The 24,558-nt window shown below is 39.0% G+C and overlaps 1 protein-coding gene across 1 annotated transcript in view; it reads left to right on the top strand.

Annotated features, from left to right (window-relative positions):
• lmo1 (LIM domain only 1) overlaps nucleotides 1-23,644 on the top strand; it is a 37,061-nt gene extending 13,417 nt beyond the window's left edge. Inside the window, exons 2-4 of the mRNA XM_012872994.3 lie at nucleotides 7,217-7,430; nucleotides 21,656-21,781; nucleotides 23,122-23,644. Coding sequence (XP_012728448.1) covers nucleotides 7,217-7,430; nucleotides 21,656-21,781; nucleotides 23,122-23,227 — 446 coding nt within the window. The 3' untranslated portion in view covers nucleotides 23,228-23,644. The remainder of the gene's footprint in view (nucleotides 1-7,216; nucleotides 7,431-21,655; nucleotides 21,782-23,121) is intronic.
• Nucleotides 23,645-24,558: the final 914 nt, after the last annotated feature.

The raw sequence follows: 24,558 nt of genomic DNA, 5'->3' as shown, positions 1-24,558 counted from the left end.
CAATCTCTCTTCACTGTAAGAGCTCTCATGGGTTTATTTGCGGTAAAACTGCATGATAAAAATCACAAATGTTTTGTGTCCCATCTCCTCCTCCTCATTCATCTTATTACCTCATTTTCTTTACCCCATCTCGCTCCTTTTAACTCAAGCTCCGCTGTTGACAGCTTACCTTGCAGAGCTCCCTCTGTAACCAAGTGCTGGAACACGCTGCCTTCTGTAATAATTTGGAATCTCTGCCAGTTTCATGTCTTAAAAAAACAGGAGCAATGAATTTAATTAGAAAGCTGTTGCATATCTCTGTGATACATTTCTTTTAATTAACCCCAAGTGAATAAATTAAAAATAATAGGGGGCTGAAAAGTGTGGAAAAAACACCCTAATGAAGTTTTCCGTTAATTGGGATGAAGTCTGCAGCCAAACCGCAGAGAGCAGTGCGCACCAGGAGCTAACAATGCTGTCTGTAAGCCCCAGAAAGAAAGAAGAAAAAAAAAAAGGGCCCAGGGCCTTCGTGCTGACTTCAAGTGTAAGAAATGCACCTCTGACGTGATGGAAATGACCGTGGGCTGAGAGAAAAGGCAGTCCTGTTCTGGGCCGCTCTGCTGAGACTCCCCGTGCCGCGCTTGAAGCCGGGCCAGTGTTATTGCAGTCCTAATGCGGCTGACTCATTTGGAGCGGATCAGGAGTAATTATGGTAGGGAAAGTGGCTGCCGACCGTGGGGGTCAGGACACTTGTAACATGTGAAAAGAGCAATTATTCCAGGAGACAAAACCCTCCCTTATCCCGGCCAGTGCCAGGGTCAATGCAAGGGACGGCTGGGCTTCATTTCAGCGAGGCTTATTAGCCACAGCAAGCTGCAAAGTTTGAGAGAGTGCATCTTGTTAATGAACAGTCCCCCTGCACCATTCCTGTCTGCTTTCTCTCCCACTTACTGTGGGTGTTAATTATGTCATAATCATAGCAGGCAGAGAGTCTCAGAAATCACCTCACAGACCCCAGCATTCATAGACAACCATCTGGAAAAGCAGCATGCTGTACAGTAATAAAGAAGGCTCTTACAACAAATTATAAGAGGAACACACAGCCAGCTTGAATTGTAATATTGACTGGGGCTTTTGGAAGAAACTACCTAATTTGAGGGGAAGAGCGTATGCATGTGTCTGTTTTCTGTGTTCATGCATAGCTTTTCCTTTACTCCTTCCATATGCTCCAGCTAACGACAGGAACACGAATCAGTGGTCTTTGTTTATCACAGAGAACACTCTCATCAGGCTGCTTTCAGCTGACATGTGTATTCCAGCTGATATTATTACCAGATGTCTTGTATTTTGTCTTGCAGACTGAAAAACATGTCTTTGGGCTCAATTGCAGAGATGCTGGAAGCTGATTGCCACATACAATAGCAAGACATCTGCATCAGATCTCTATTAACCGTAGTGGCCGACACCTTGGCCCCGGGACAACATTTTATTTGGGATTGTCATGGCCACAAAGCTAACTGCGGTGGCTGGAACAGAAGGACTCGAGTAAATCGGCGCCTGAAGGCTGTAATCTCATGAGGGCTGATTAGACTTACAGTTAAAGAACAAAAACACAGTTTTACCATTCAATACTATTCAGCAACGGGTGCTATAATAGAATAGAATATATAGATGCACCAGTCATTTGGGCCAGCTATCGGAATTGGCCTATGTTTGATTCAATTAATAATTGTGGGTCAGAAATCTTCTTTTTTTTTCTTCTATTAATTAAATGCCTCAAAACTAAGAACACCAAATAATTTTGTCAATAACGCAGTGTAGAATTTCAGAAAAATCTGATGCAAGAGTAGGACATGTGCTGTAATGAACGAATGGAGACAATCTTGTAATTAATTCATTATTAGTTGGATTGAAAGCTGTCCTCCCTTTTGATATTTTTTTCCCCCAATTTAATGCTAACTATGCTTAAAAAAATCTAAATTGGAGTTTGCAGTTCAGACCTTAAGGGACTCTGGGAATGGGAATAGTCCAGGGAAAGCAGGATTTCTCCATCTATATAATTAAATTATGATATAGAGGGATGGACTTTTTGAGCTAAACACTATCTGAAAATTTCAAAGGCTATACCTACTATATGAAAATTGGGTCATTGCATTGAGCTTAATGGGAAGTAATGTTAGTCACTGCTATATGATTGAGGAGTTAATCAGTTTTTTTTAATTATACCTGTACCTAGAGTCATGCTACTGAAACCCCCCTCCTTGGTGTTGCCAAGCACACACATCCCCCCTCCCCCCCAGAAAACTGGCTCATCCTAGCGGTAGGTCACTGTGGTGTCTGGGTCCGTCAAGCTAATAACAACAGCTAGCGTTAGCTTATGTTGTCCGAGAGGTTTACTTTTAAACTTTGCTGACCTTTTTATGTTGTTCTCAAACATTGGGACATTGGTTATTTTTGTCAATCCTACTATATACCATCTGATACAGTTGTATATAAAAACACATATTTATACTATGTATTTAAAATAAATAATGCATTGCATGATGGCGGGGGCATGTAAAGGCTGGCGACCCCATCAGGCTTATAATACATTGGGGGAAACCTTGCTAAACAAATAGGAAAACATATCACTACCCCAAAATAAGAAGCTAATCACTATCACCTTTTTTTCCTCCTCTGCCCCCTTTTATGTGACTTGCGCATGGTTTTACTGTGTTATCTGCTCCAAGTAATAATTTCATGGAAAAAAACAGAAGCAAGATTTTGATTGACTCTTCTGTTATTGTTATTGTTGTTGCCGGGCAGGAAAAGGAATCATGGCCGTTAGCAAACAACTTAGTCCATTGGCGTCCCCATATGGTGGCCTTTATAGGAAGCTGTTAATGTCACGTGTCAGAATAAAAGAAAAATAGTCCTTATCAAAATAATTGCTTTGTGCACTATTTTAAAAAAATCACTATGATGATTTATCTTTCTTAGTTAGGTTTTTCTGGAGTTTCTAGTTTAGAGAGCTATTATAGGATTTTTTCTTTTGCCCAGCACTTATTTGAATTAATAGTTGACACTGATGACGATAATGATGCAGTTAATGATAAGTGCAAGTGCTCCAGCTAAATGCAATCACTAAGTGAGGTGGTAGCTGATTTTCCTAACAGATCTATTTTTTTGTGTTCACCATGACGGTGGCTAATACTTTCTCATTCAGTGCAGCTGGGTGCCGCAAATTATAAGGTGGGCCTTAGAGAAAGGCCACCCAGGGCCAACTTCCACCTCTTTGACACCCCACCTCCCTCCTAATTTGTCGGTAGGGCTGAGCAGTTTTCATTAAGATCTTTTACCTCGCCATGAACCTGCCGAGTAGGCGTCACACCATGGAGTCGGAGCCTTTAACTGATCAAAACGAAACACAGAAGCAGATGTAGCTGTTTGTTCTGCCATTAAAGGTCAAGAGGACTTGTTGCGTTGGTAAAATCCAAAGTGGGTCCTGACAAATGCCCTGAATTACTCATAAAACTTGTAAGAACCATTTTGAACCAACTGTAATTGTAATCAACCGGTCGCGACGCTTCTTTAACTCCTGTGGCAAAAATAAAGGCAGAAGCAGCAGAATTTCACAAGCGATGTGATGATTATTCTCAGTGCTGCAGCAGATGTTAAATCAATAACCAGTCTCCCTTCAGGTTGAACAACTGACAGATAGATAGTTGATTGTTCCCTCGGGATGTAGAAGAAACCTGTGTGTACATGACTGCAACATATAGTTCAAACACATACTTCTTTTAAATACAGGAACCAAGTATTCATGAAGGAATGACAGAAAAAAAAACTGTCTTTCACTCTTCTTACGCGTGCCATTTCCCTGTGGAAACTGCAGTTTTTTTTCACCCCTACTCCAAATGTTTCCTTGAATGATCTATGCTGTGTATTTTCTCTTAAAAACTTCAATATATACAAAAAAAGCCTACTGGACTGATTTGGTTTTTCTGATAGCTGCAAAAATGGAAGTGTAAATAGGGTAAGAGAAATCTGATGCTATCTATAATGAAAATACATGCTCTGACAGGCCGCTTGGGCTGAGTAAAACTAACTGTACATATTCTTTGAAGATGTAATCTTAAAGAAAGAGAAAGATGACAGGGCTTTACACACAGCACTAATGGCAAATTAACCCCCACAAACCCCACCCCTACCCCCAGAAAGGATGTGGTGCCGTCTCTCCACTTTGAGAGGTAAAATGCATCCCCGTGTTGGAGGAGCGAATTGTGATGTGGAGAGGCTTGCTTTTGGTGACATCAAATGACACCGGAAGGTCAGTGGCACTTGTATCTGTTAAATGGAATGGATTAAGTGGAGGCTGCCTCTTCGCCTGCTTCTTCCTTTCATAATGCAGCTTGTTTTTATGTTTTGTTTTTTTGCTTTTTTGCTTTTTGGGAGGTGCCAAGAATTTAAGGTTCTGTTCTACATCGGTGTTTCACAGAGCGCCCAGAGTGGTGACAGGTGCAAGAAAATGTCTCTTGGCATTAAGGGAATTGAAAAGACATTTACTTTACACAATCGCTTTCTTTCCTGCCACTGCTCTTTGTTTAGTAGGTTTTAGCTCCTGCTTGCAACACTCCTGTTTTCCAGAGGCTGTTTTTCGGAGAAGACATAAAACTTATGTTTGTTCCCGGTGATGGCTCTTCAGGCAGTGTGCAAAATAAAAACTCTGCCACACTTAGGAGCAAAGAACCCAGCGCATATGCGTGTAGATATAAATGTCAGACTAACTGCAAACACAGAACCCGGCTCATATTAGACACAAACTGTGGTGTCATTTTAATGATGCTGAGCAGGGCTTTAAACATCTAACGGCGGCCGTGAGCGGCACGCGGTAACGCCACGATAGGTTAAGCTTTGTCCTTTTCAAACGTGATGTAAAACACACACGATGTGTTTAAGGGGTGTGTGGCGGGGCGATGGTCTCAGCCAATTAGGAGTTGTTCCTCGGGAGGTGCAGGAACGACCTTTTTATATAATTAGTTCTCTTATTTAAAGCAAAGATTTTGAGTAGAATAACTAATTAGGTGTCATAAAAGGCAAATTAAAGATTTTTGTGATCCTTGAGGGAATTGCAGCTACCCTTTTTTTTTTTTTCCTTTGCCGAACACAAGCTCTGAATCAAAAAACACACACACACGCACACAAGCTCTCCCTCATTAAGACTGTTTTTAGTTCTGTAGAAGCCTGACAGGCGAGCTCTGTTGGCATACCTGCAGAGAGCTCCCCTAACAAGCCATGAAATACAGGTAGGAGAGTCCGCCCTTACCCAGTGTGGCTTGAATTCGAAGCTTTTTTAGCTTCATTTACGCTGAACATTGGTATTTATGGCAGGTTTTGTGATCCTAATGCTGCAGCTTCATGGGGTCTGTTTTGGGGTGGCAGGTGGGGGAGCTGAAGGGCAGACAGAACACTAATTGATGGCTCCCATCACTGGCTCTGGACCAATTAGCCTCTCCTTTCTACTTCTGATAAAGAAATAAGACAGCTCAACACCACTAGACTCCTTTCTGACATATAAACCAGTGCTATAAATTTGACTAACAAGCCGTGCCTTGTTATTCACCTCTTATGTAAAAAGGGGAATTCTTAATTATCTTGCATTCCCTGCAATATTGATGTAGGGATGGAGAAAAAAAAACGCAATTCTGGATCCAATAATGCATTTTTTCGGAGTCCATTGACTCGTACGCGCAAGTGTGAAAGAGTTAGAAAAGCTAGCCAGAAATGGGATTTTCTATTCCAAACAGGTTTTTGTGAAAAGCAATGTAAGGTCGTTTTGAAAGAGAGCAAACTCAATAAACTTAGCTGAGAAAAAAAAAAAAAAAAACAGCAAGGAGAGAGGCAATCCATTCGTATCCGCCGAGGTTGTTTTTATCACTAGGCAAAAGCAAATAGCAGGTCTAACTGCACAATGCACACCGTAACTGTTGCCATTTCTTTTCTTGCCAAAGAGATGCAAATAAAAACTTTTATCTGGCCCTGCACAGTCTAATAAGTCAGTAAGATTCCATATTAACTTTGTATAACATGGAAAAAAAAGCCCTTTGCAGTCACTCAAACGTACAAAATGTTAGCCTAACCCCCCGTGACGCAGATGTCCTGCCCTTTTTTTTCCTTTTTTTGGTAGGGAGAGACAAATGTGTTTTGAAAGTAGAGTTGCAAGTGGCGTCCACTGTGTGTTCTTTTAGACGGATCAATAGCTCAGTGTGTGAGAGAGTGTCTTAAGAGCTGTTGTCTTGTGCTTTCAGCTGTGGCAGACCTGTTAGTGCTACAGAGGGGAGCTACGCACCCCTGCCTCCGTACCAGCAGTGGCCTGAGGGGGGCTTTTAGTCCAAACACAAATGTCAGCCTCACATAGACTATTAGTGTTTAGTGCAGTTATTAAATGGACTTTATTTGTCCTTTAGGAGGCTAAAAGGCGCACTTAAAGGGGACCTGCGTGACAGCAGGGCAATTTGCGAGTTTGGTAACTTAGGCTCGCTCATTGCGAACACATGAGTACAGATAAGTGTAAAAGGAGGAAAGGCTGTAATGCTCAGAGCTCAGAGAGGAGACGGCATTGTGTGTTTGGGGTTTGTGTGCACGCGCGCGCGTGTGTGTGTGTCCATCTATGAAACACACACAGAGTGAGTGTATGCTAAAAGGCACTTAGGCCATAACATATCTCACTGGGGTCTGGTAGCAGCGTTTTTGTGGTCAGAGGCTTTTTAAAAGGTTAATGTTAATCTATACCAAACAAAGCCCATGAGGAGCTTTTACAGCCGTGGACAGTTGAGTGAAATGGGTTTTGATGAAATGGTAGGTAAGTAACATACTGCACATCTTGTTGTAAATACCGCAGTAAGCTAAACAGGCATTGTGTGTTTTATTTACAGAAATCCGTGCCCTTTCCTCTAAAGCCCACAGCCAGTGATCGTGTAACTTTTGTATTACAGCGTGTTCTTAGCCGAACAAGTGGGTCAAGACGTTGTAGTCCAATGTGACCCGGGTGCCTATCTACATGGAAGAGTGTTTTCTTTAATGCATATGAAGCAGGTAGGCAGCGTGCCGTGGCCGTGTGCGAACACCAGGCTTAAACGCCTCGGGAAGCAGCCGGCTTATCAAAAAAAAAAGAAAAAAAGAAAAGGAGAACACGAAAAGTCACTCGTGTTCCCGGGCCGTAAATCACGCGTGGCTGTTTGTCTCCTTATCACTACAGGTGTGCCGATGCTCTCTGTCCAGCCCAAAGGGAAGCAGAAGGGGTGTGCTGGCTGCAATCGCAAGATTAAAGACCGCTACCTGCTCAAGGCCTTGGACAAATACTGGCATGAAGACTGTCTCAAATGTGCCTGCTGCGACTGCCGCCTGGGGGAGGTGGGCTCCACCCTGTACACGAAAGCCAACCTCATCCTCTGTCGCAGGGACTACTTGAGGCAAGAAAGACACACAATCAACAATCACTTTTCTCCACTCACAAAAACACAATGGCCATGCCACTACAAGAGCTCTTTAACATAACTGTTTTTTTTTTTCTAAATCTCCTGATACAATTTGCTTTAGTTTGTGTTTCAGAACCATTGTCTGCATTTAGCAATAGGCAATATTGTTGTATTGTTATTCATTTAGTTTTGTTGCATTATTAGATACAATTAAGGCCAAACTAATTCATAAACTGAAGATTTGTGTTTCAAGTAATCTTTTAATTTAACCAAAATGATTTCTCACTGGAAGTAATTCAAAGTTTTTAGGTGGACTGGCTAGAGTCCCGACTTCAACCTGATAGAAAATCTGTGGAGGGAGCCATAGATTAGGGTTATGGTAACAAAGCCTTCCAAATTCAAACACTTAAAGCTAATCAACAAAAGTAAAAATTGTAAAAAAAAAAAAAAAAAAAAAAAAACCTAGTGGAAACCTGCAAAAAGCTGGTCTGCCATTATAAGAAAGGATTGATTGCTGTATTACAAATAAAGATTATTTTATATTGCTTATTTAGAAGAGTATATATAACTTTTGACTTTCCCTTTTGTAATGAAATGTAAATTAACACAACTAACTAAAACAAATACTTCTTTTGTATTGAAAGATACCCGTCTCATTTTATATGATAAACAAACTTCTTGGTTGAATGAAAATAATTTTAAAACCTAAATCTGCCAGGGACATGAGTAATTATAGCCTTAACTGTGTCATGGGAGTTAAGAGGCCCCATCATATCTATTGATTGTGTGTTTCATGACCTATTTTTTTTAGAACATATCTGCTGATAATGGATGTACGATTTTTATGGTTTTATGCAACTTGTGCAATACATCACACGCAGAAATCCGACAAAAAAAGAAACACCGACCATTTTATTTAATTGAATATATTCTGCCACTGTAGTGAACTTGTTTAAATATAACAATGTTCAAACAAACTGCCAAATTTGACTACGGCAGATAAGCCACCTACTTTTTCAGTTTGCCACCACTGGAGCAGCTGCACTGTAAAAGCATCCCTTGGTTGGTGGGTATTGTTTTCATGGCTGTCGGTGTTTATGTGAACATGAAGGACCTCTGTCATGAAAGTCCTTAGTATTGTAGAGGGGCTGAAGGCTGTGAGAATCCTCCAGGCAGGCTTGTTGCTTCACTCCCCGCCCCCCAAACACACACACACTTCTGATGCCCCTGCCATCTGCTTGTTAAATTAAACATGACCATTTCCTGGGCGTTAGGTCACATTCCCCACCATTTATCTGAGAGGGATTCCCCCTGGGACGGACTTAGGGATGCCGGTGCCCTGTGCCCCCCCTCTTTCCCTCTCGACCAAACCTCCCTGTCCAGCATTGTCTTCCCCCTTTCCCTTTCTGTATTTTCCTTCTGTCTACTTGTTTCGCAGCTATCTCCTTGTTGTCTTTGACATGTTGCTGTGTCCTGGTCGACTCTGTATCTGCTTAACTAATTTTAGAGGCTAGATTCCTAAAAGGCTCTAAAAGGTTACATTCAAACCAAAATTCAGCCATAGGATTTGTCCGGCTTATTGTTATTTTTTTGTATTTGTTGTTCTCATCCCCCTTGAAAATAATTTTTGAAAAATGTTTTTTGGCGTGTACATGTAGACAACAGACATATAAGATCGCTCATCAGCCTATTACAAGCAAGCCAACTATTGCATTGTACGTGTGAAATATCAGGCTTAATTGAGTTGATTTTACAGGTTATTTAATGTCTGGCAAGGCTTGTTTACTTCTTTGCCTTTACATTTTGTCTAAATGGATTAATGATTCTGAGGAAACAGTAAAACAACAAGGGTGTAATGATAGATCTGAATCAGATGATATAGTGTATTAGATCCACAATACAAGGTTTTAACAATATTTTTGTGAACACTGAAAATCCATGTTTTTTTAATTTACCAACATATTTCACTGACTACAAATTGCTTTCTAAAGAAACTGTAATCAGTGTAGAGTGTTTCCTCTTTGATTTATTTTAAACTATGGTGCTGTTTTGTTGTTGTTTCTTTCTTCTTCTTCTTTTTTTTTTTTTGGAGGGGGGGGTGTCATCAATTAATTTGCATATTTGTTCACACATTTCAGGCCAGGCTGTAGCAGAGCATTTGCCAAAACAAAAAAAAAGTTCTTAAAAATAGTGATTAAATATGTTTAGAACTAAAACTTGCCTTTTATAAATTTATTTATGGATGTTAATACATTCCCTGAATCCACACTGCATAAAACAAACTGTACCAAAAAGACAGCTATCAGAGACACACAAAGTGAACGAGGTGAACAAGTGATCGAAGGTGTGTGTGAAGCAAATTCAAAGAATTATTTTTGTGTAACAGTTTCAGAGACGAAAACGATTATTTTAAAAACTACTATATTTATGTGACGAGGTAGCCGCAGCTGTGGTGTGCCTGTGAGACAGCGCTGAGGGAAGTAGGAACCACACATCTATTACTCAAGTTGAAAAATAGATACAAGTATCAACTCAAAACTTTTACTCAAGTAAAAGTATAAAAGTACCAGCTTCAAAACTACTTAAAATATTAAAGTAAAAGTAATTTAACTTAAAAAAAAAGTGCCACTAAGGACAAAAGCTTAGACCTCTCCCACCACATGGGCCTAAAATGCGCTAACCCTCCTCCAACAATATCTCCAAAGGCCATTATTATCATTGTATAGTATGTGTAGTATTCACCCAGTATGTCCATTGAAAACGAACCATTTAGTACAATGAAACTATAATAAAGGTCCATGGGTGCAATACTGAGCATCAACATGGGTTTCGTGGAGCAGAAAATCTGATGTCTGGTTGCCTATGAGTATTGGTGCAAAAAATCAAACTTCATTTATATTCCAATAATAAGTAAAAGGTTATTGATAATATGTCTCTGAACATCTACGTGTAGCTAGAGGAATGATGAGGGCAACAGATGTAAGATAACAAAACTGGACATGAAAATGAGTACATTACCCTCTTATAACAATTACCTTTGTATGGCTGGCTGTATACAGTAAACAGTGTTGTCATAATGAACGATTAATCTTAGTGGTTAATCAAAAAATTTAAAAAGAGGAAAATGACTAATAATCCTAAAAATACAATGTTCTTCTTAAGTTTTTGTTAGGACACTTGGCCTTTTCTGGTTGCACTATTTATCTGAATTTTTTTTTTCTTTTAGTTTTTTATTGATAAGCCAGAATGAAAACGAGCCGAAATAAAATAGGAGTAATAAGACTATGTCCAAAATGTAAGGAGTAGAAAGTACAGATAATTGCATAAAAATGTAAGGAGCGGAAGTAAAAAGTAGGTTAAAAATTACTCCACTAAAGTATAAATAACCAAAGTTTCTACTTAAGTAAGGTAACAAAGTGCTTGTACTTAGTTAAATGACACCTCTGCCCTCATACCAGCTCTTGCTGCTGCCTCAATACAGTAGTCAAGCACTAGTTCAGCTAGTGCTTTCGGTAAAGTCGCCATTAAAACTAAAAAAGTTGCTAAGAGTCGTTGTTGCAAGGCCTTTTGAAAGAAAATTGCCAGAGGTGTCTGAAAAGCCGCTAAATACAGCAACAAAGACACTAAATGGGCAACGATAGACTGTCCTCTCTGGTCAAACTCGCATTATGGTTAGTATAAGTATGCAAATATAGGATATATATATATATATATATATATATATATATATATATATATATATATATATATATATATATATATATATATATATATAATATATATATAGAGAGAGAGAGAGAGAGAGAGAGAGAGAGAGAGAGAGAGAGAGAGGAGAGAGAGAGAGAGAGAGAGAGAGAGAGTGAGAGAGAGAGAGAGAGATACACATACATACAGTATATATGCATAACATACTTTACATAGTTTTAACATATTTTAACGCTTAAAACACTCACCTCAGAGCTACGGAGCTTTTCTCATTACCAAAACAAAATAACAAGAAAACAAATTACAATCATTTAGGCGAGAAGTTGTTATTCTCGGAAAGTGCCTCTGTGGTGTAGTAGTAAGTCTGCATCTTTAATACAGGGGACCCAGGTTTGAATCTCCAGTTGCATCAAGAAGGGCATCTGGAATAAAAACAAGTCTGTGTACAAGTTGTGATGACTTTCTGTGGCGACATCTGAATAATGGAGCAGCCGAAAGGACTCAGCTTTTAACCTCTGACTAACTTTATTTTGTATAATGTTTTTGCATTTGATGTTTTAATGCAGCATGAGTCATTTTATGTTTTTACTTTTGCTTGTCCAGTAATTATTTTGTAAAAAAAAAAAAAAATGGTTACACTCTGGGATTTCTTTTTGCTTAGCTACTACAAGACTTGCTTTGTTTCCAAGGTGAAATAACAATTGTTTCGGACATCAAAAAACAACAAAACTTGGCCAATTTTAAAGGTTCAGGATAGGCTTTGAACTTTGACATTGTTCACAAAGAAAAAAGACCCAGCTAACACATTGGGGATTCTATCCAGTGAAAGGCAGAGTGAGTTTTAATCTTTAAGTAGTAGTTTTAATGGCTTTTTTCCACATACATCCATAATGTCATGCCAGCTAGCTAGTTTGATAGCCCATTTCTTCCATACACACACAGTGTTCACTTTCAGAAAGCTAACACAACTTTCAGGTTTTTTCAGAAGAAAACTAAAATGTATAGATGTTTTGCAGGAAGAAACATTTTATATTGTATTCTGACTCCAATCATATAAATGAACTCCTAGTTTTCTTAGTTCATGTTTGAGGAAACAAGGATGTGTGTTCATCGGTCATAACATAACATAATTCTAAAAACTATTACAAATCAAACCAAAAACAATAGGAATGGGAGGTAAAAGCCCTCCTCATCTGAGGGTCTTGTATCTGGTGTAGTTAATTCAATGAAAGCCTTGGTCTCTATTAAAGAAAGACAGTTAGTTTTCCCCCCTCTCACCCATGGTTTTCAGTGACATTTTACTTTCATCTTAGCTCTTTTTCTGACCTGGAAGGAGCTGGCGGCCCACTTGAGAAGCGTTCAGGGACGTTACGTTGAGATAGGCCATTACCATCCATCAGTCCCCACCCACAGTTAATGCTTTTAAGATGCAGTGAGAGGTCCACTAAGACCTGACGTTGCCCCCAGAAGGGGCAGATGGCGCAGATGAGGTTGTAATAAATGGGGAAATGACCAAGAGTAGGCAAAAATGATGAAGCTCTTAGTTTCACTTAGTAAAATACATCAGCTGAAAGGACAGCAACCCCAACCCTGAAGCTGTAAGTGCCTAACTGGCATAGTGAATGCAGAAGGAAAAGCTTTCTCGCACATTAGACCGGTAAGATGTAGAGGTCAGGCAGGGGATGAAAAAAAAAAGGAGAGTGACATGTGAAATGAAAAGTTAGAAACACTAAAATAAGAATAACATTGAAAGAGGGGAGCATAAGAGAGCTTCCTGTGTGCCTCTGCTGCCCCAGATTGTCTAATGAAATCTATCCAACTCGCCTGCTCTTCAGCCTGCGACAAATGCAGAACACTTAATGGCTGAGATGCTTCAGATGAATTCTATTATGAAGCAAATTAAAAACCTTGCCTTGTATAGAGAGGAGAGGCAGTTGGTGAAAACCAGAGCATTTTGAAAGTAAGTGATGTAGAGTCCAGCTGGTGCCAGGTCCCTTTTCATTCCCTTCGTTCTTCATAGAAGACCAAGTCTACCCTCACCTGCAGTAATGAAGTTAAATCTGTGCACTGAATTAGCCTCCCGCACTTCATTTAGTACAAGCAGTGGATCAAACACACTGGTTATTTCTAAGGGGTTGGATCCCTGCCATGCTCACATTAATTTTTACAGGAGCTCCATCTGTGATGGTCCTTCAGTGGCATTAGCAACTTAAATTCACTCGTACTCTCCTCAGTCTTTCTTTTCAGCGTGCACAAAAGAAATACCTGCACATCTCCCTGCTAGTGCTCGGAGCAACTATAAAGTTCAGTTTAAACCTACACATTGTTCTCGGTGTCGTTTCTACAAGTATTTTTATCCGGTTGGGCAAATTTCTCATTCAGACTCTAGAATAAGAATTTAATTAGGGCCTTTGTCTTAGAGCAATATAGTCATTGTGTGATCATCAGTGTTTGAGGACTGATATAATTTAGTCTTTCATTTCACCTACTAGATATGACATAATAGTCATCAACTTATCAAAGTGGGTTATAATTAACTGTAAGAGGAAAACGTGCTGGAGATAATGAACATAATAAGTTATCTGCACACAGATGGAGCAGCAGGAGAAAGATGATAACACTATATGGGTGTGGCTGTTTTAAGAATCTTACTCCTTTAGAAAGTAAAACATTGGCTCTTCTCCCGAGGTGACGCAGATCAAAAGGGAAAGGTTTACACTTTCGAAATGACACATCTATTGGGGAAGGTCAGAACATGGGATGCATGCATTAACAGCTCTCCCTCTCATAAAATCTGACAAACCCAGCACAGGCTGGGAAGTCTCAAAGAGCCAAGAGAACACGTAGCAAACTTCAAGAGCCACAGCCCGAACTGAAGGAAGCAACACGGAGAGACAGAGGATACACTGCAGGAGCTTTAAGGGTTTTAAGTTAACAAAGCAGCAAGTTGAAAGAAATAAAGAAGGCAGTCTTTTCTCTGAAGACCCGTTCTAATAACAATACCAGGCGAAGGAGAATAGTTTCACGGTGCTGCCATCCAAGTATCTCATCGCAGTATCTCACAGTGGTACTCACGGTTACATATTTAGTTACTAGACAATACCTCTTCTAATGGCTAGAATGTTTTCTTGTGTGTTGAAGAAAGGTAATAATAAGGACCAGATACAGATCATACATACCTGTCATAGAGCTAATGTCTCAAAAATCCTTGAAATGATTCTGCCAAAAAGGGAAATTAAAACAAAAGTTTAATTGAAATGCTTAAAAATCTACATAATATATAATATACTGTTAATTAACTGTTAAATCCTATAATTTGAGACAGTGACATTAGGACAATAAATAAACATTTGATGCATTAAATGCACATTCATCCTACTGTTGTTGCCAGTGGCAATAAGACGTAGAAATGTTTTGTGGGGCAGAAGAGTAAATTTTACTGTGTTGCATTTAAAGTTAGATCTGGGAATGTCACAATCAGCCTCATCATCTTCCAGTTGCTTGATGGAAAACCAGTAAGATTTGCTAAAATGATGTGCTTCATGACCAGGCTAGCTGCTGTTAGCGATCTATTTACTATCAAATCAAAGCTAATGTAAAAAGTGTGGTTATTAAAAGACAAATGTTTGTGTTGTACCTAACAATCAATTCAACGCTGAATTGTAAGAATTGAACTTGTCTGTAATATAATATTCCCTTATTAAAAATAAAAAGTTACTATCTGTACAAGCCACCAGTGCTGGTGGACCAAATCTTTTGAGAAATGCAGTTGGCGGGGGGCGTGCAAAATCAGTACTGGGGCTGCAAATTGCCCCTGGGGTGCACTTTGGACTAGCCTGGTGTAAGCAGATAGTTGATCACTTTAGCATTTTAACAAACATTAGCCAACATTTTGGGCCATTTGAAATGATGGGTATGTTAAATAAATACAAGAATGTTAATGGAAAAATTCTTAAATGCACAGTAGGAATGTCATATTTACATGATTATGATGATATATCAAAAGGTATTTGTTCTGAGGTCTTTTTAAATAAAGGTGTGTGAAGCCTGGGAGCCAGGGCAAAGTACTACCAATTTGTAATATAAAAATATGACAAAACCTTACACATTTGAAGATAAGCTTATGGTATTAAAGGATATAGCCACAAGTTCAACTCCTCCCAGTCTGTAGGTGGCAGAATTGTGCACGCCTGGTCTCATTCCAACCTTGGCTTCTGAGCCCCATTCAGTTACTTAAAGATAGGGTCAGCGATTTTTTTATTTTTTTATTTTTTCCCCTGAAGTTTTCTCAAGTCCCCTTTTGACCAATTGTGCATGCACAAGACCGTCTTACCTTGCTTTTCTGCTCTCCAAGGGGATCACGTGAAAGAAATCTCCCAAATCCTCTCTGGTCTTATTTCTTTCTACTGAGTCCTTCCTCTTCTTCTCATGAACTTAAACGCGGCTCGCTTCATGTGACTCTCAGCCTTTTTCAAAGTCTACGGTGAGAGCAGCAGAGCTACAATTAATGGCTAACTACTAACTTAGCCGCTTAGCTTTCCGGATTCATAAACACTAGAAGTGCGCATTCGCAGCCAGCAAGCGGAAACTAAGTAGGAAAGAGCATGGACACTAGCACTACGTGTGTGCGTCAGAATGATTGGCACATGGGACAACCAATAGATAAGCCGATTCCCCTGAAACGTGAGGGACAGAGGGGGGTGAATATATAATGTCTATGGGTGAGAGCAGGAACTAAACTCAGACAAATTCACGCCCTTCGGACCGATTGGCAAAGATTGGTTAGAGTTTTTACAGGCATGCAGCTCCAACAGAGAATGTATAACAAAAGCTCCGTCTCACGTGACTTCAGCCTACTATTCTTACTGTTGCATTGGCTTCATAACCGAAAGTAAATATTTATATATTTTGGACCTGTCAAAATATATAAAACAATCATTTATATTCTATATATTTATTTTTCAGTAAACTTAACACTTTTATACATTCTGTGGATTAATTATTTTTGAAAAATTTATAATTTTGAGTTGTAGCTATCGCCTTTAAACCCTATATGGCCTTGATTGTATCCAGTATAGTTTGCACAAGACATTTCTTTTTAAATGCTGCATAAAGATGGTTTAAGTAACAAAATTAACATTTTTAAAAAGAAGCAGCTAAGCTGGCTTTTCTTTTAAATCATAATAACAACATTTCCAAGCAGAAACCAGCAAATAACATGCATTTTTGGGCTGAGCTCCAAAACACTCAAAACACCCAGATGCAAGAGAACTTGGTAAAACATAAAGTTAAATAATTAAAAAAAAACAATTGCTCAAGACTACAATATAGACATGGGTGCAGCTGATTCTGACTTTAAACTCTGAAATGTCTGAGTACAGCTCTGATGCATATTAATATTAGGCTTTACCTTATCATGAAGAAGAGCTCAGTCAGTAAACTACACTAAACTTGCCACTTTAAATAGAAAGGTTTCAAGCAATTACAAACCCAAATGTGTTAATGGCTAATAATAAATAAATAAATGTGACTTATTATTGAATCACTATAAGAAATGTTTTCAGAATGTCTCTCAGGTTTTGGGGAGCGACAGAAAGAAACAATTGTCTCCTTTTAATTCATTGAAATTAAAAGCTGAAAGAATTGCTTTGAAATATTAATGAAAATAACAACTATTGCATCTATTATTAAAGGGCAATAATTGATTTGTTAAACAGGCATGGCACAGGGTTTTACAAGCAGCCATAAATGAGAATATTTTTCAAGGATTTCATCATTCACACTTTTCAAATATAAACGCTGAAAAAACTCTGATGTTGATTTTTCGTCTTTCTTTTAGAGGAAAGTGATTTATTTAATCCAAATGAACGGAGAAATTACAGAGCATGAGCCACTGCACTCTGACAATACTGGTCATGTTTCAGGACAATGCATGGAAATTCTTCACAAAGTGGGCTATTCAGGCCTAAAAATTAATTTTTCAAATGAAATGAATTGTTTTCCAGAAGCAATTTACAGTCTACATTCTTTAAAAGGCACTCCTTTATAAGCATGAGGCACAGTGAGGTTTTTCAAATGATTTATGTAGAAATCATATTTTTTTAATCTGTTATATTTTTTTAATCTGTATTTACACAAATCACCCAAGTCCTCTAATATCTTCCCTTTTTTTATCAACTATGGTGAAGGCATGGAGTTGTGTATTTTCAACCAATTTAATCAGCTAATAAAGCTCTAAATAGAACAAAGTCAAATATATTTATAAAAAATATTTATTTTCTGGTTTTTAATGCCACTTGTCAAGGCATAGGACACATTGGGCAGTAAATTAAGTGTCTCTGAGTGACATTGATGTGTTAAAAGCAGAAATAGCATGGTCACAAGTAGGAAACTGAGCTGAGCCATTGGCCGAAATCTGAAGCTTAATTACACAAACTTCAATGCTTAATTTAGCTCTGATGGATGACTTTAGTCCTATAGCCTTTTCTGACAATTATTTTTGCAGATTTTTGTCGAAGCAAAGTTCTAAATGAGCTACAAATATACCAAATCCGTCCACAGACGCGGCGCGGTGACTCTTTTAAAAAGCCTGGATGAATATAAACACGCAGCACCTGTTTCCATTTCTGTTGCTTCCGTTTTTTGTTTGCGTGTTAAGATGTAGTGTTTTCTTAGCTTTAAATCAATATCATTTGTTGTGTCACAGTCATGGCAGACCAAATGCAGCGCCCCCTCAGCTGTTACTCAGGAGATTACTGCATTGGTTGTGTTTTCTGGCTGTTTATTGTTCATACCAAAGGAGCAGCAGTGGAGGAGCTTGTTTTGTTTGAACAGTTTCCTCAGGCTGTAATCTTCTGTTAGCACAGAGAGCTCAATTAGGGCATACGTTGATGCCACATGATAACCCATAGACATACGCCGTTAACTAAAGAGCTGCTTAAGTTCTTGCATCTCGAAACCATCTGAGTCAAATTTTTACTTGGCATTGGAGATTTAAAAAAAAAAAAAATCGGGCAACCCGGTTTGCTTAATATAATGGTAATCAAGGTGCTGGGTTACCACCGAGAATCTTAACTTTTCAGTATTTTATGAAGAATACGTCTGGCAGAATCAAACTGGAGCTGTGAATTTTGAAAGATGTGGGTGTCTGCACAGCTTTCCAGGCTAAGGTTTATGTGCTTAAGGTCCAATACTGAGCTCTAAAATCCTGTTGACACTACACTGAATGATATTAGAAGCTGCAAGGTGACAATTACCCCAAAAACTGTGACACAGTGCTTTGTCTGGAGGTAGAACTTAGTATTTCAGCAAGCTGGACTTTCCCATCAGGGGTTTTCACAAGCCATATGTATCAAGTGAACACCATGTCTGCAACCCAGCAGGCTGTGATAGAGACAGGTCACAATAATCTTTCTGGGTATAATAGGTGTCAGCATAGCAGTCTGTGTAACTGACCAAAACTCTCCAGGTTCTGCTAGAGCTTTTTTCCCCTGTGGGAAAAAGAAAAACACATCACCACTGGTCACCCAGCTCAGCACAGTGGAGCCATCAGAGTGAATGTAAATCAGAGAGACATTCCTCTGCTATGGATACAAATAACATTAGTGCCATTCAATATTTGAGTCAGATTATAGTACATTTAATGAAGGACTTAACGTTGCTTCTAATTACTTGATGGATCTTGGAGTCTCTGAGTTATTATTGTTTGAATAATGAGAAATTCCCATAATGTACAATACTACAAATATTCAGAGGCTCACGCTCAGATATCTGTAGATCATACGAAAAGAACTTGTTCTCTCATAAAAATTTAGCTTGGGTCATTCTCACAGGTTATTACATAGTCATTAGTGAGAAATCGTAACCCTCATTACTGCAGTGAAGGTCAGTGGGACCTTTTTTGTTAATCAAATAGATTTCTTCTGTCCAATTTTGTACTTTGGGATTCAAAAACACAGAGGTGCCAACAAACCACTGCTGTTCACCTCTTATGAAGAGTCAGGCCTTATTATAGCTGCCCCAGCAACCTCAAACTGTGCGTTTGTTTGCTGACTCATGAGACTAGCTTGTTCACATTGCTGGAGCAGTTTAAAAAAAAAACAACAAAGAAATTGTGAATTTTAGCTCCGGTGAGTGGGAAGTTTAGATCAAACTGACAAATGCACTGCTGTGTGAGTGTGAATTGTGAAGGCATTTTACAAAACGATAACATAGCCGTTGCCGGTTTTTCTTTTTTTCTGCGGTTGTTTTTGGTCAGGATTACCAAAAATTTACCAAAAATTTGCTACATGCCAAATTAATGAGCAGGAATTGTAAACCCCCTCATGTCTAGTTTAGCTTTGGGCACAATTTCCAGGTGCCTAGGGTCCTATCTTCATCTGATAAAACATTTATATTTAACAATGAATATGGGAATGTTAAGCAATTATAATGTTAAGAAAAATAAATAAGACAAACTGCAGTTTGCAGCTGTACTCAGGGACAAATGCCTTCATTTTGTGAGACATGTCCAGTGGTCTAATGAAACTAAAATTGAAATGTTTGTCCGAAATTACCGTTGTTGCATTTTAAAGAAAAAGAGCAAGCCTGAGAACACTGTTCCAAAGTGTTGCATGGTTGCTTGGGTGCAGGAGGGACTGGTGCGCTTCACAAAACAGATGGCATCATAAGAAAAGCTAATTATGTTGAAATACTGAAGCAGCGTCTCAAGACATCAGTCAAGATGTTACAGCTTGAGAGCTCATGAGTCATGCACACGGACAATGACCTTAAGCATACCGCCAATCTAGTTACAAAATGCCTTGAGGACAATATCTTAGAGCAGCCATCACAAAGCCCCGGTCACGGTCTCATAGAACATTTGTGGGAAGAGCCAAAAAGGTCTGAACAAGACGGCCTGAAAACCTGACTCGGTGTTACCAGATCTGTCAGGAGGAGTGGGCCAAAAATCCAGTGCATGGTTGTAGGAAGCTTGTGTAAAGATACCAAAATATTTTAGCTAAATCCTACCAGTTAAAAGGCTATTCTAATGAATATTAAGAAAAAGTTTGTAAACTTCTGACTTTAAAGAATATAATAAAAAGATTATCTGTCTCACATTTAGGCATTTAACAATTAAAAATTAGTTTGGTGATTCTAACTGCCCTAATAACAGAAAATGGTTTAGTATGGTTGAATGTCAGTACGAAAATCAAATGGTTGTTATGCTTCGTTTTTCTACAGCGTTCGTAAAATCTGGTCTCAGCTGCAGATGTTTCGATTCATTTGTCTCGTAAATTGTTGGAATATCATGATAAGTCAGCTTTTGTATCACTGAAATTTCTGGGAAAATGTGGGGTTTTTTGGATCAATACTGAATGCTGAGAATTTCTTCAGACGCATGACTAAGCAGAAGGCTCGGTGTCTCACAGAAGGAAAAACACATTCTTTGTGTTTCAGAGCAGCCTGTGGGTGGCAGATGCCTACTGTATGAGAACACTGAGGGTGTTTTTTTTTTTTTTTTTTACTGAAGAAATAACCAAATGTAACAATGTCTCAGTTTAACACCCTGTGAATCCCTCTCATGGAACATAACCTTTCCCTCTCTGTTTCGGTCTCTGCTGCTCTTCTGGGGGCAGTGGCCCCTAATTAGAAGCAGAGCCGCTGGATATACATTTTCCCTAACAAGGTGAAAGAAACTGAATGGAACAAGCATAAACTAGGTCGAATATCAACACTCTGACTCATCTGTCTGAGCCCTACAAGTTTAAGAGGAGTGTTTAACATACTGCTGGAACGACGATCTGCAGTTGTTCTTATCCCCTCTTGCAAAGCTGTGAAGCGGACCTTCTCCTGCTGCAGAATATATAAATCTATCTGGACTCCAAAATCTCCAAATTAAACATAAGAGCAGGCGCATGGAAAATGAAAATGTAAATCTGTCCGGGAAGAGCATTTGAGATTTCCTTTTTTTTTTTCTTTTTTTTTTTTTATACTTTGATGAAACAAGATATCTAAGCCGGTGCCTTCTGTTTGTGTTTCTGACCTTTATCATTTCCCTCCAATCTAATAAGCCTAAACAGGCTGCTGTGAGATTTCATTTTGTTCGTTTCACTTTTAAACATGCAGGTAATTCTTCACAGATAACAGCGAAGGGAAGATGGAGAGAAAGAGAATGTTTTGAGCTAAAGAGAATCTCTAGAAATGAACGACTACGTTCTGCAATTTGCCTTTATGTTTTGAAGTCTGTTTGTCTTAGGTTTGAAGGTGAAAAGTCAGAACCTTTCAAATGGGGTTTTCACAAATTTCAGCTTTTTTCAAACAACTAAAGCATTTGATCTGTAGTCAGGTATAGAGAGACCTACTAGTAGGATGCCAAGAAATAGGTGTTCTGTGCATGCTCTATATTGTATTGTTTCATATTTTCTCTTTTGTGTGCAGTTGTTATGCTGCACATTTGTTTGCATTTCACGACATGAAGGTAAAAATGGAAGGTATGTAAATCTCTCTGTCTTTTCTCTCTGTCTGTCTTTCAGGCTCTTTGGTACAACGGGGAACTGTGCAGCCTGCAGTAAACTGATCCCAGCCTTTGAAATGGTGATGAGAGCCAGAGATAATGTTTACCATTTGGACTGTTTTGCCTGTCAGCTTTGTAACCAGAGGTAAGAACGGGGATCATGCCTGCAACGACATTGCATTTTAAACAAACCATGAATGAAATAGGATAATGGGCTCGTATCTTAAATATAAGAAGGTGTTTCAAACAGGGAAGAAAAAAAAGGTTTTGTTTGTTTGATTGCATTATATGAAGCAGCTTGTGAATCTAGAATTTTTTTTTTTTTTGTCGTGTCGTTGTGTTATTCTGCATTTGTAATACCATGCTAATTATTTTCCCTATAACATACTGCCAGCAGTCTGTCCCCGTTTGTGGCTAGATGTGTAAATCTTTAAAGCCGGCGGAATGTAAAATTAGCTCTTGTTCTTATGTGTAAAGTTCAGACGCTACGGAAAGAGATGTGCCTTGCTGCATAAAAAGGAAAGAAATAACGAGTGCAGGTGTAACACGGTGTTTCCAGGAGCATAGGACCCGCTATGAAAAACTGGAACGAGCACAAAGCCTATGGTATGATGTACAAGGAATATGACATACCCTAATATTGGCTTTCCCCATTAATATATTGTCAGTAATGGCAGCGGTATGAGAGTGGAGCATCCTTTGCATGCTTGTCAGGAGTGCCGCGACCCTGTTCCTCCACACAGCACAAGCCCATTAACCTTCTGCAGGCCAGATTCAGTTACCATAGTGAACACCTGCTGTAAGGGAATTATGACTCCAGTCTCTCTTCTCAGCTGGCAGATACGCGAAGCCGGGGCTCATCTGGCACAGCATTGCCATGGCTGTGACTGTTACCAGCTTTATTTACCGTGTTAGCAGCCTGGCATATTACTGAGGCCAAGCTATTTTCAGCTATGTTCTTATCTCCGCTCCCTTTCAGTCACATTATGGAGCTGTTTCCAGAGTGTCACGCAAACAAACTGCGGCGCAGAGAGGGAACATCAGTGGGACAGGCTGCTGTGTGTTATTTTCCCTCTTCAATTGACTCTGACTTTTGAGGAAAAATGATTTTGAACACTGCAGCCAAACCGGTATCTGAAAAAGCTCACCCCATGGCAGCGTTTCCTCGCAGATGTTACCGTTCAACCAAAAGAGAGTTGACCTGCTTTTCTTTCGGGTGGCGGTCCTGCTGTCTGTTTCCTGTCAAACCGGATTGGTTTAATTATCTCGTTTTATTTTTGAGGCACACATTTATGAGGACCATTAAATGGGGCCTTGCGCTAATGGGTCCTTGCGTGCTTGATGAAAAACATCTCCATCTAAACGCTCATAATCAAACTGAATCATCACTAGCCATCAAACACAAATGCAACATTTCACACCACACTTATCTTATGACGCCAGCAGCAGTTGTCTTCATCGCCTCCTGTTTCTGTTTTCCAACAGGTTTTGCGTGGGGGACAAGTTTTTCCTAAAAAACAACATGATTTTGTGTCAAATGGACTATGAGGAGGGCCAGCTGAACGGCAGCTTTGAGACGCAGGTTCAATAGTTCATGGCAGCAACAATCAGCTCCACACTTTACACACAAGATGGATGTTCTGCTGCACTTGGAAAAAGACAAGCGTGCGTCTGCTTGCCTGCAATACTTTTTAAATCTCCTTTATCAGCTCCTGTCCCTTTCTGCAAGGACTCTGTTGTAAATGTTCAACTTTTTGCCCCTCCCACACCACACCCGCCCAACACTGAGCAGTTACAAAATTTTGATGTACAGTTGTGCCTGCTAAGCTGAGCACTGTATTGCTTGTATGTTTTGTGAAATTTGTTTAAGGTTTTCTGTTTTCTTTTAGAAATGGTTCACTGGAGGGTATGTACAGTCTGTTTTCTCTGTATATATAAACTGGAACATTTATTTTATGAAATGTAATGCAATTTTATTACTAGTGTGAATTAAAGATTCCTAAATGTTCATAGTGAGTTTTTTTTTCCCTCTTACTGAAACCAAAGTTGTTGAGGAAGGTTGCCCATGTATTGAGAAAATTAAATATCAAAGAACGAAAATGCTATTAAAGCCTTGCAAGAGATAGATATATTTGAACATCTCTCATGATGCATTAAAGGTTTTATTACATTTTGCAAAGTTCTGATGGAATTGGAAATGCTGTTTAAAATGGACTAAAAACAATTTTATTTGGAATAAAAGAATGATTCTCCAAACTGTGTTGTTGTGAACATGCAGGTGTCGGGAAGTGAGATAAGTTCTCTGTGATTCGTGCATCATTAATTGCCATCTGATTATCAGGGGGAATTGGCCTGAAACTGGAATGCAACAGCAAATAAATTAGAAGAGGGGAAAATAAAGGCTCATTGAGTTAGGGCCCACTCAAACTCATCATGAACGGAACCACAGAGCTGTGATTAGAAGGTCCTTTCCCCCTAAAGACTCTGTTAATAGAGATTCATAACATTGTCTATATATCTGATGTTATTTCTTGTTATTTTAGATGCACTAGGAACTTGTGCAGCCAAATAATTATCAGACACATCAAGAGAGAATCCATTTCACTAAAGGTTTTCACATGATACCTAGTAGTATCAATTAAAACTTGGCTGAAAAGCCCTCTTGGTAAGCTGAAGTTATCACAATAACATTAGCTAAATAAATGCAAAATTTGAGTTTAGCCAAGAATTTGTTTCTGTACTTTAGTGAGTTTTAATTTGCTCACTAAACATCTTTTGATCAGTTAGTGTGAATGCAGTAAACATTTTGATTAAGCTACATCTAGAGAAACATAATACACATAAAATGAGCAAAGGGGTTCACACAAAACTGATAAAGGCCGGCGCTAAGTTAACAAAATGAACGATCTGTTTGGTTTTTTA

This window comes from Fundulus heteroclitus, unplaced genomic scaffold (assembly GCF_011125445.2).
Source record: "Fundulus heteroclitus isolate FHET01 unplaced genomic scaffold, MU-UCD_Fhet_4.1 scaffold_38, whole genome shotgun sequence".
Lineage (NCBI taxonomy): Eukaryota > Metazoa > Chordata > Actinopteri > Cyprinodontiformes > Fundulidae > Fundulus > Fundulus heteroclitus.
Note: the sequence above shows the minus strand (reverse complement) of the source record. Positions and strands in the feature narration are given on the sequence as shown.